Source organism: Dromaius novaehollandiae, chromosome 20, assembly GCF_036370855.1.
Source record: "Dromaius novaehollandiae isolate bDroNov1 chromosome 20, bDroNov1.hap1, whole genome shotgun sequence".
NCBI lineage: Eukaryota > Metazoa > Chordata > Aves > Casuariiformes > Dromaiidae > Dromaius > Dromaius novaehollandiae.
In genome coordinates, this window is record NC_088117.1 from 1,542,611 (window position 1) to 1,554,359 (window position 11,749).

Genomic DNA, 11,749 nt, shown 5'->3' on the forward strand with positions numbered 1-11,749 from the left:
AAGGTCCTCACTAAGGTACCTGCAAGCCACCCCCATCCCACCTTGCTCCCGCTCCAGCCCAGTCACCCGTGTTGACCGGGCACCAGCTGCTCCCCCAGGAACCCCACGCCATGAGGAGCAGGCCTAGGACCTCGGGGTCTCGTGGGCGCAAGCCGATGGCCACAGCAGGCGTTGGGGGCCCAACTCCCCCATCAGGCACCAACAAGCTCCCTTTGGGGGAGGGGGCCTGTTTCACACCAGGCAGCCAGGGCTGGGGTCTGATGGGATGGAGACCTAGCAAACATCTGCTCTGCTCAGCCGGGGAGTCCTGGCAAAGGCCCCTGCTGCCCAACCGCCCGTCCATGCCAGGTGGGCTCTCAGGGTGTAAATGGCCATGGTCCCTGGGTCAGGCTTCTCCCTGGCCACTCTCCCAGGAGGTGGGCTCCACCATGGCTCCACCACCCTCCGGCTCACCGGCATGTCGCCTGGTGGGCTTCGGCCCATGCCAGCCAGCACCGTGCCGGGCAACGCCTGGGCACAGCTCAGGGAAAAGGCTCATCTCACCGGAGAAGGCAACAGCGGCTCAGCCCAGAAAGGGCACAAAACCGCAGGATTTGTCCGGAGGCCAGGCCAGGCCAGGCAGAAGCAGAGCCATCCCCACGATTTGGCCAGCACCACATGCTCCCAGGCAGGGTGGACCCCCCCCCCCCCCCCAAGCAGCGTCCCCCAGGAAGTGGACGCAGAGCTGAGCACCGGCTCCGTCTCTCCGAGCTTTCTGGGGAAATGCTGTTGCCTGCCGGGCTCTCCCAGCCTGGGCCACGCCGGGGTTAGGACAGCAAGAAGCAACTCTGCAGGCACGGAAGGAGAGCAAAACCAAGCCATCCCAAAGGATCCTGTTCAGCAGAAGTGCCCTCCCAGTGAGTCCTGGCGCTTTAAAGGACTGCAGAGGATGAAGGCCATAAATCACAAACTGGCAACTTGGTATAAATCTATATTTTAAAATGAAGACAGGATTTTAAAATGGAAGTGACTGCTTGGAACGACACGGCCAGCAGCGGGTGATGGCAGGCTGGACCCTTCTGTCGACAGCAGCCTCGCTTCCCCTCCGGCCTCATCCGAGAGCTGTGAGCGCTCTGCCAAAAAGTTAATTGAGCCGAACAAATACGCAGCGAGCGGGGGAACCCCCCGCGTGGGGATCCAGGCCGAGGGACTCCAGCAGCACCTCCGGGCCCTGCTACCGCCCCACATCAGTGCAGAGGGCGAGCGGGCTCCCATGCATGCACAGCTCTGCTCCCAGGCCGCATCCTGCACACGCAGGACACGGCTGCACCCATGGGCCCTGCTCCAGGGGCAGGACAGAGCTGGGGAAGGGACCGGCACTGCTCGGGGGACAGGTCGTGCCATCTCTCCTCGCCAAACACATCTCACAGCCACCCACACGTGCAGGCAACTCCCTTATACCCTTAACTCTGCCCTCTGCAGCGCCAAAGGGGCTGCAAAGAGCTTGAGGGGAATAAATCGTTCCCCGGCAGCTCTCTCCCAACGCCATGCCAACCTCCAGCCCGCAGGCGAGGGCCAGCACGACCGGGGCTGCTGACACCACGTGGGGTTGGGATGCCAACCCCCAGGGCAGGGAGAGGAGCCGCAGAGCCCGGCGAGCTCCAAGGCTTGCTTTCGGCTGCAGCCGCGACGTCCGGTGCTGCACACCCACCCTGTGCTCGCGCTGCCTCCAGCTTAGTCATCCCCTCGGTGTGGCGAGGAGCCGGCAGGGAGGAGGTTTCCGGGGAGCCACAGCCGGCACGGATGAAGGAAACACCGGAGAAACAAGGGCCGGCTGGGAGGAGGCTGATCCGAGGCCGGAGGATGCCCGAGGAGCGAGGCTGGCCAGGGTGGGTGGCCCCGGAGCAGCGCCAGGACCTCCAGCTGCCCCGCTCCGCTGGGGGATCCCTTTGCTGTCTGGCACCACGAGCAGCGGGCACGGTCCCCGGTGTCACGGCACCGGGGTGTCACGGGGGCACCCAGGCCCCACTGCGGGTGGCCCGCACCACCGGCCGCCTGTTGTGCGGCGGTCTTTGTCCTCCGCTCAGGGCCCTGTTTACCACGCGCACAATCGGGCCTCTGTGCGCCACCATTTGTGGGTCTGTGCCCTCCGCCAGCCCCGCCTGGCACCTCCCGCTGAGCCCCGCGTACCAGGCAGGGGCTCGGGTCGGCACTGCTCGGCCCTCGTTGGAAAAGGAGGGCCCTGTTTGGGGCTTTTTTTTTTTTTGATGGGGGTCATTGACCCTTCAGTCAACTCCCTCCCCAGAAGCTCCGGGCCAGGGAGATGCAGGGACAGGGGACATGCAGCCCCATGGGTGGTGGGGCGCAGCGCGGTGCCCTCCTGCCCACCGTGGTGAGGGTGACGGAGGCCACAGGGCCAGAGCAGGCAGCGAGACCTGCTCCGAGGTGGCAGCCCCCAGGGCCCGGCCTCGCAGTCCCTCAGGTCATCACCGCTGGGCACGTTTGGGGGGGCGAGACCACACAACGCGCCCCCGATGCCCTCAACATCTCTGCCACCCCCTAAGGGCATCCTGCCTCCAAACGCACCATCCCCCCTCACATCCCCTGCCCCAGCCCCTCGCCTGGATGCTGACTCCCCGTGTAGGGGGCCAGGCACCACCCTGGACCCAGGCACCATCCTTCAGAAAAAGCCCAAGGCCACGTAGGGAGACTCCCAGGTCCCTGCAGCCTGCCAGGAGGGCACCAGCCCGGGGGGTCCTTCAGGGAAAGAGCTGGTAGGGTCACAGGATACACTTAGCCCTGGCTCCCCCCTTTCCCCAGCCCCAGGAAGGCAAGGGATGCGGCCCTGGGTGCTGCCAGCACGGCGTGGACACGAGGCAGACGGCTCCCCACGGGGTGGATGTTCGGCTTCCCGGAGCACCAGGCCAACAGCCGAGAGCCTGAGCTGCACCCCGCCACGGCGGGAAGGAGCAGAGAGCGGAGAGGAGAAGCAGCTGGGCAACGCCGGGGCCGTACGGCACAGCACAGCCCGAGCAAGGAGGAAGCAGCCTGCGCCCGCGGCAGCACCGGCAGGCTGTCACCTTACGTCGGCGCCGGGCCGCAGAGGAGCATTAAGAGCCCTCTGCTGAGGGAGACCCCTCCCAGCCGGGATGTGGCTGCTGCCCCCAGCCCGCTCCCCGAGCTCCAAAACCTGTGGCCACCCCAGTGAAGCCCCCTCCTCCCCAGACCTGCCCCATTGGTACCACCTCCAGCCCAAGCCTGGCCCTGGGGACTACTGAGCCAGCTCCTCTCCCACCTTCCTGGTCCAGCTCTGCCACCGGTGTGCCACTAACTCCAGACCAGTCCTGACCCCTCTTGCCACTGTGTCCCCTCCCCAGCTCAGCAGGACCCCTGGCATTCCTCCAGGATGGGTGGCATTGGCCTCCGAACTCACGACAGAGCTGGGGGACACAGTACCGCTGGCCACCCCCGACAGGACAGGATGGGACCTTCCTCCCCTCCCAAGGGTGGGGAGGTAAGCGGGGGGCAACAGCAGGACTCCTGGACACCCACTGTTTGCCACCACAGTGCTCTCTGGCTTCGGTCACGTCCCTCCTGCACTCTTTGCCCCAGGAAAAAAAAAATTATCGGCTGTTCCTGTGGTGCAAGCAAGCAAATGCTAGCCCTGATCCAGCTGAGACAGCACCACGCACAGCCTGGGGCAAGCTGGGCCTAACAATAAAAAAACCCTGTCCTGAGCTTGCTTCAGGAAAGGGTATGATTCACCTGATCTTTTCACTGGGGAGGGATGCGAGGAAGACAAACCCTGCTGCTGCCACCTTCTCCCCACTAGCCTCTTCTACAGGTTCAAGCTCTGCCCATGGAGACCAGAGGCAGCAGGCACTGGGGTACTGGCTCGCAGAAGACCCAGGGCATGGGGTCCATCAGTTCCCAGAGAACCAACGCCTAAACTTTTTCAACAGCATTTAAAGAAGAAAAAGCTTTGAAATTTGGAGCCATCAAAACATTGAATCGCAGTGTTGTCAAATACCTGCTTTTTGCAAACACAGCCTTACAGCTGGGGAGCGCAAACAGATCAAAAGACTGTCTTGATGAAAGAAGAGTACCAGAGACTTCAGATGAGCAAGGCCCCCAGCGTCCCAGCCAAGCACTCTGAGCCTATCTCCTCTCTGGCCCCTCTTCTGATATTTGACTGCTCTCCCTGTGAAGAATTTTTCCATTATATCTAAATCAGAACATCACTTGGTGCACCTTGGGCCTGTTGCCTCTTGTCCCATCACCATTCACCTCCAGGAGAGCATGCCTCCACCTCTGTAGCCTCCCTTCACACACATGCCCAGATGACAGGCCTGCGGGTGGGTTTGGGACACACCTTGGGGAGGAGGAACCCAGAGGCACCAACTTATCTGGAGGAGGAAGTCCCTGTATCGGATGACTAAAGCTTTTTATAACCCCTGCTCAAGTCAGGAAGCCAAGTGAGAGCCAAGAACAGTTCTTCCTGTTTCTCTGGCCCCAGCACGTTGCTTTAGTTGGGTACCGGAGCAAGGGGACCAACAGGACAAGCCCATGGGCAACTCTTTCAGACAAAGACCTTGAATGGCTGCAACCAATGGAGAGGTTCCTCTCCCACTTCTTGCTTTTGCCTTCCCATCCCATAGAGCGTTTTGGTGAAATCTCCCATTTCTGGAGCTGCTCCCGTGCTCTCCAGCCTGCTGCCAGGCACCACTCTGCTGCAGCTACCAGCAAGACCTCCCTTCCCAAGCTTGCCACCTGGCTTGCAGTAGCTCCTCACCCACATGTTCCCAGGTGGGGTTCCCTTCTTGGCAGCAAAACAACATGGGGTGCAGAGAAATCCAGTCTGATCCTCTCTGTCACCCCTTTGCCCCCCAATAAACCCCCCCAAAAGGGGAGAACAGCCCCAGCCCTGCTCCCAGCAGGTGGTAGTGCAGGGTCTGACTGCAACAAACACAACATCGGAGACGTCCCACCAGCTGGACACATTCTGCCACCCATGATCCACCATGCCCATCATCTCCCCGTGCAGCAGCTCCAGCACTGCACAAAGAGGGTCCAGGCTGGATCCAGCGCAGCATTAACGCTTTCAGTGCCTGGCCTGCCAAGCCCCTCTCGAACCAGGGGTGGAGGGGCTGGAGCCATTCAAGCCCACATCCCTGCTGAACCATGGGCTCAAACTCCGCTGGAGCCAGACAACAGTCATCAAAAATCCCCATGGAGACTCACCAATGAGTCCCCCAGACCTGCACCTCACCAGGCAGCTTGCTCTGGAGCTGCATGCCGTGGCTGGAGACCAGGAAAATGCTGTATATCCAGTGAAACGCAAAGGTGGAATGAGCCCAGCTCTCCAGGGAGCCCAGCCAGACCCGGGCAGGGCAGAAGGAAAGAGGCCATCGCTCCAGGAAGCCCAAGTCCATCCCTCTCAGTCCCACCACCCGGCCCCACGCCATTACACCAAGTCCTCGCTCAATTCAACACGGCAGCCCAGGGCTCCTCGCCGTCGCTTGTCCCCAGGCCTGAGGGCAGGCTGGGTATCGCCAGCAGGAGCGGGCGTCATCGCACCCCAGCGCGGAGCAGCCATCCGCGGAGAGACGGCGGGAGGACAGGGCCGGAGGCACAGCACCCTCATGGCCCGGCTGCCGGGGAGGAGCAGCGTGGTGCCTCGCAGCCGCCCGCCCTCCTCTCCGGGCCGCTGTGGCCATGGTTACTTTCCTTTTCCAAATGCGTTTGCACAGAAAGCAATTGGGAACATGGCCAAACACCCTTAACTTTGCCCTCACATAGTGCCTGGGGGTAATGTGAGAGTTCCTCTGTTAATTTTAAATCCACTGTAGGCTGAAGAAGCTAAAAAAGTCATCTGAAATGCTATCCCTTAGAATATGCCCTTTGCAGGGCAGAGTTAAGGTTACTTACTGGATTTCTTACCTTAAACAGATTTAGACTTAGGAAGGCCCTAAGTCTGAACTTCCCAGGACTGTAAATGATTGCACCCCCAGGGTATCGCCTATCCTTGGAGCACTGATAATCTTGACTTCACTCCATCTAAAGGCGATGTTCTGCTCAGACCCCATCATCCCAGGAGCTCCTGCCTGGCTTTATTCTTCCTGTGCTGAAAGTTCATGGTCAAACCCCAAAGCAGCCCTCAGGGCAGAAGAACAACTCCAGGCAAAGTCAGATGCTCTTCCGCAGACTTGGACCAAGTGCTTACAAGGGCACCATGACACAGCCAAGGAACACCATCCTCACCACGATGCAGGCACTCCTCAGACACAGACACAAAGCAAATAATTTGATGACGTCCTTACTCTTTGCAGGGTGCCTGCTCCTGCCCCATTTCCCCTGCGGGCTCTTTTTCTGGCCAGTCGTGGATCCTGCAGCTGGCCGAGCCTTTCTTCCCTCCTTCACAGCCACGTCTTCCCTGCTGAGCCCATGCACGTCATGTTTCAAGACCACAGCAAGAGTTCCTGACACCACCACCACAGGATTAGGCCTCCACTACAGAGCAAATCCTTCTCAAGAAAAGAGCAAGGTCACGAGTATCTCCACATAAGACTGAGATGCCAGTGGGGCCCGGGGACACAGAAGGGCTACAGAAACAGGTGACACACAGCACAGTGGTTCACGGCAGACCTCTCCCAAGAAGGTCACCCAATCTCGCAGCCCTACTGCACCAAGTCCTGCCAGCCCCCCCCCCCCACAGCTGGGACCTGCCAGTGCTGAGCATCCTGAAGCAGACAAGCAAAATGCAGAGCCTGAGGACAAAGCATCTGTCCTGAAAGAGCTTTTGTGCCTTGTTACAGCACTAATTCCAAAACTGCCCCCCAGATCTAGGTGCTGAGGATGAATGCTAACTCGTCCCATCACAGCACACAGCCCAGCTGCAAGACCAGACTGAGGTCCAGAGAGGGGAGGTGACTTTCCTGGGGTCACCCAGTAGTTCAGTGGCAGGGAAAGGAGCTGGCCCCAGCTCCGAGTCCCAGCCTGATGTCCTGCCAGCCACGGGCGCTGCTGAACAGGAGGTGTTTGCATATGGGGCAGACCCTCCCCGTCTCACGTTCCAGTGCACCAGAGCCGCTGGCCTCAGTACTGCCAGGAAGGAAAGGCCACCGCGCTTTGAGGTATGTCCTCGAGGGCAGTGCGCTGCGCCCAGCGCATGGCCATGATGACCTCCGGCTGCCCACCAGGAGAGGGCAACACATGCACCACACACCCTCCGTGAGCTTAGGAGAAGCCCAGCAATCCCTGCCCAACTGCCACCCACTCCTGACCTACCAGGGTGAACCCGCGGCAGGGCAGAGGTCTTGTGCTTACTCTCATCCATGCTTTAATCCCTCCAGTCTGACCTACTAACCTCCATCGGGCACAGCAGGATTGCCCCGGGGTGCTGAAAGGGCCTGGTTTAGTGTGACAAGAGCTGGCTCTGGGCAGGGCACGGGCAGACAACTGCGAGATGTTTCACCCACAGGGAGAGCGAGCTGCAGGGATTAGCCCAGGCTGACAAGGCCAGGGCTGAAAGGCTGGACTTTGGCATGGGTCTGACTGCACCCCGGCAGGCAAGCTTGCCCATCAGCTTTGCTCCCTGGCCGTTTGGGGTAGTGCAGAGCTTTCGCAGGAGTGGGCAGGCTGGCGTGCAGGTAGCCAGCGAGGCGGGCAGGCACCCGAAACACAGGGAGCCTGAGCTGACCGCAGGACTCAAAAGCAGCAGGAGCAAAAGGAAGCAGGAGACAGGCTCAGGTGATGCCTGCCGGGTATAGACACGTCCTCGGGGTATGGCCGCACCAGGGCTTGCGCCCAAACAGTCCACAGATCACCCTTTGCATGAAGTGGCAGCTCTCATTTTGGTACCCAGCTTGTGGTTTTTTTGCATGCCACCTTTTATGTGCTCCACACACGCAGCAGCTTTGTGCAGGTGAGGGGAGGCCAATCTGGTAGCCTTCCCCCAAGTACCATGCCCTGCTCACCACCTTCAACAAGCAGGGATCAGGCAACGCCTGGCTTCATGGGGAGGGGTGAAGAGGCCTGGGCACCTTGCCCTCTTCCTTGCAGGTCCAGCAAGCCTGGAAGCAGGCGGCTCCTGCAGCAGCTTTTTAGGAGATTTCACTCCCCCCCCCCCCCAGGCTGAGGTGGGAAGGGGCAGCGAGGGTCAGGGAGAAAGAGGGGGGCCAAAAGAGATGCGCACCTCTGGGATGCAAACCCACCAGCCCGGAGCAGCGGCCAAGGGGCAGCGGATGCTCGGAGCAGCCGGCAAGGCACAGGAGAGTCACGGAGGGCAGCGGGGCGCCCCGAGGGCAGGATCCGCGGCACCAGGGCAGGATCCGCGGCCACTCGGCTCTGCTCAGGGTGAGGTGTGGGGATGACTCAGCCGAAGAGCAGCTCCCTCGCACATCTAAGTGGGACAGAGGCTGCCCGTGCAGCCGGCACCTACCCACAACCCGGGCTTGGCCCAGACCTGCCCACGCTGCCCCCTGGCCCAGGTGGACTCCGGTGCTCTGCACACCAGGATGGACCAGGGGCTGATGCTCCTGGGTGCTTCCCGCGAAGGAAAGCATGCAGGATCAGGCCCGCAGGATATTTGGGAGGGAGAAGAGGAGCGAGAATTACCAGCTCGGGAGCAGCAGTTCGCTACCCTCCCCCAGCCTCTAAAAATAACCAGCTCCCTGGGAGCCCAGCGCACCCATCCCCCTTGCCGAGCCTGCCACCGATGCAGCTCCCGGGGTTTTGTCCACATCCCTGGGGACGGTCCTTCCCCAGCTCCCCAGCCAAGGCCCCTTTCCCCAGGCACCCCAGCACCTCCCCATTCCCCACGCAAAGGCCCAGCACCATGGGCAAACGAGCACTTGGGGGGCAGCAAAGAGCCCCCCCAAGCTGGGGACCTGCCCCAGCATCCTCCACTTGCCACTGCACCCGCTTGCCACCGGCCCAGCAGCAGCACGTCGCTCCGCTCGGCCAGATAATCCTTCCGCAACACAAACCAGGCGGAAAAGGCTAGGGAAGGGTTAAACTAGTTTCGTGACCCCAGCGCTATGTGCGTACCAACCCGCCATCCATTCGCCTGCTAGCAAGCAGGTACGAGGAGAAAAAAAAAAACAAAACTGCCTTCTGTCCCTCCCCCGGCAAGCCTAGGAGAGGACCCACCAGCGAGGCAAACCCCTGGGGGACCCCACGTCTCTCCAGCCTCCCGCCCTTGTATCCAAAAAGCAGGAGCAGCTCTCTCCAGCACCCAGAAAAGACACATTTCTGACCCACATATGATTTGGCAGCCTATTTATAGCCCGTAGACACCAAGAGCTTGGAGAAGCTCTCCCACCCCAGAGCTGCGGCCCCCTGGACCAGAGCCCTGCCAGAGCCCGGGGCATTTGGGTTCTCAGACAGGTCCAAACGGGGAAGCTGCCCCCAGCGGGGATTTGGGCCGAGGGGAAGGAAGAGAGACCGCATCCAGCCAGCAGGCCTGGCTTCTTCGAGCAGGCACCCACACAGGGTGCCCGCCGCTGCCAAAGGCCTTGGGTGGCTCCCACAGACAGAGGCACGTGGTGGGAGCAGGGGCAGGCAAGAGACCCAACTGTTGCTGCTGCAAGATGCGTGCCACCAAGCTGTCCAGCCCGCTGCGACGTGCCAGCGGCTGGGCAAGGAGGGCCGTTTCTCAGCCACGCCGGGGGTTTACGAACAGACCACGTCGGCGCTTCTCTGGCCCCCGAGGCAAACAGACATGCCTAGCTTTCTGCAGCCACCACCCCATGCATTATTCATCTCCAGAGCCTGGCTGACAAGGAGAACGGCGGCAATGAGGGAACAGGGAGGAACGGGACGCAGAAGACATCCAGCGAAACCCCAAGCTGGGGATGGTGGGGGCTCTTGAGCACAGCCCCAGCACCCCCCCAGCCGAGCCCCCCACCCAGGCAAGGCCAGCAGCTCCCAAGGGCTCCCCCCTCCACCAGTGTGCAGGGATGGGCAAGCCTGCCCCTGCTCGGAGGAAGGGGCTGATCGCTGCCCCTCTGCCCCCAGCTCGGGGGAGGGGGGGGGAATTTGGGAGGGGGGCTTGCTGTGTCCCCCTCCAGTGAGGCTCTGCCACCCGCGCAGCGGCTCTGGCCTTCCCAGGACTGCAAAGGTGCTGGAGCTCGCAGCACCCAGAGCTGCACCGCGGCACCGGCAGCCTCAGCCCAGGCGGCTGCGGGGCCCCGAGGCGCAGCCCCGCACCCCAAAGCCCCCCCCGCCGCAGCGAGCCCCACGGACCCTCCCAGCACCCGCCCGCCCCCCAGGCCCAGCTCAGCATCCTCCACGGCGCCCCGGCGGCCCCTCCGCACCCCGCAGGGACCCGCGCACCCCCCGGATGCGCCTCCGCACCCTCCAAGGACCCCCCACAGCCCCCGGCGCTCACCGGGCTCCGCCGCTTCAGCGTCACGTTCTTCCAGAGCAGGAGATGGAGCTGGTGCAGGAACCCCATGGCGGAGCCGCCGCGGCCCCGCCGCCCGGGGCGCCCCCCGCACCGCACCGCACCGCACCGCGCCGCGCCGCCGCGGCTCACCCGCCGCCCGCCGCCATGCCCGGCCCGGCCCGCCGCCGCCTTTGTCCGCAGAGCGCTCGGCGCGGAGCGGGCGGACGGGCCTCCCCCGGCCCCGGCCCCGGCCCCGGCCCCGCCGCCACCGCCGGGCCTGGCCCGGCGCTGCGCAACGCCGCCCCCCGCCGCCGCCGCCGCCCCTTAAAGGCGCCGCGGAGCCGCGCTCGCCCCGCCGGGCCCTGCCCGCGCCGGGCCGCACCTGCCTCCGGCGTTGGCCGCCGGCCCCGCGGCGCCCTGCCCGTGCGCCCTGCCCCCCCCGCGGGCCGCCTCCTCGCAGCGAGGCCGGCGCGGGCAGCGCCGCGTCGCCGTCCGGGTCCCGCGGGCGACGTGTCCCCCCGCCTTGCTGCGGCCGGGAAGCCGAGGCGGGAGGCGGCAGGGCGGCCCGCGCGGTGCTGCCGCTGCCCCTGCCCTGCTCCCGGTACCGCGTTTCCCCCGAAGCGGCAGCTCCGCCGGCGGGCCGCAGGCAGCCTCCAGCGCGAACGGCCCGTGGGGGTCCCGTGCCGGGCCCAGCACGTCCCCGCTGTCACTGCCACTCCTGGCAGCCGGAGCAGGGCACCGGCAGGGCTGTGCGAGGCAATTGCAGAGGCGGCTGTTGCAACGTGGGGTGAACCTGGGACGAAACCCCGCTCGGACGCCGGGGGCCCGTTCCCAGGCTGCACGCAGGCGGGGGAGCACACGGGGCTGCTCTGCGGAGCCCTGAGCCGTGGGGAAAGGCGCCCGATTGCAGCCCTCGGGTGTTAACGCAGCTGCCTCGGGTCCAAGCCCCCAAACGGAGCTGCTCGTGGATGGGGCAGGCAGGACGGACGGGGCTGCTCTTCCTGCCTCTGCCGCTGGCCTGGCTTGCCCAGAGCAAGCGCTTCACCCCTTCGTGCCTCGGTTTCCCCTTCTCATGGGCACCACAGCTGGGCGCAGGTAAACACATCACCTTGGAGACACAGGCAGAAGATTGAGTCAGGGTTTCTCTGCAAGACTGCGACATGTTTCAGAGAGGATCGGGAACCAGGAGGGGATGCAAGGGGCATTGCCTGGCTCCTCAGTTTTTCATCCCTCTCCAGTGGCTCAGAGCTCGTGACTGCAGGTCCAGGGACACCCGCCCAAAGCTGTCCCACAGCAGCAGCCACCCCTCCTGCCATGCATCGCCGGTGCCCGCTGCAGGCAGCCTGCCTGCTACGAGGGCGAGGAAGAAGGGGGCGACAAGGC

The 11,749-nt window shown here is 63.5% G+C and overlaps 1 protein-coding gene across 4 annotated transcripts in view; it reads right to left on the reverse strand.

The window, feature by feature from the left end:
- The window catches only part of ABCA2 (ATP binding cassette subfamily A member 2), a 44,790-nt gene extending 34,121 nt beyond the window's left edge, over positions 1 to 10,669 (reverse strand). For 2 of the 4 annotated variants that reach the window (XM_026106204.2, XM_064523538.1), the window contains exon 1: positions 10,370 to 10,669. In XM_026106204.2, the coding sequence (XP_025961989.2) occupies positions 10,370 to 10,435 (66 nt within the window). In that variant the 5' untranslated portion in view covers positions 10,436 to 10,669. The remainder of the gene's footprint in view (positions 1 to 10,369) is intronic. The other 2 variants (XM_064523537.1, XM_026106201.2) reach the window with 2 other exon arrangements.
- Positions 10,670 to 11,749: the final 1,080 nt, after the last annotated feature.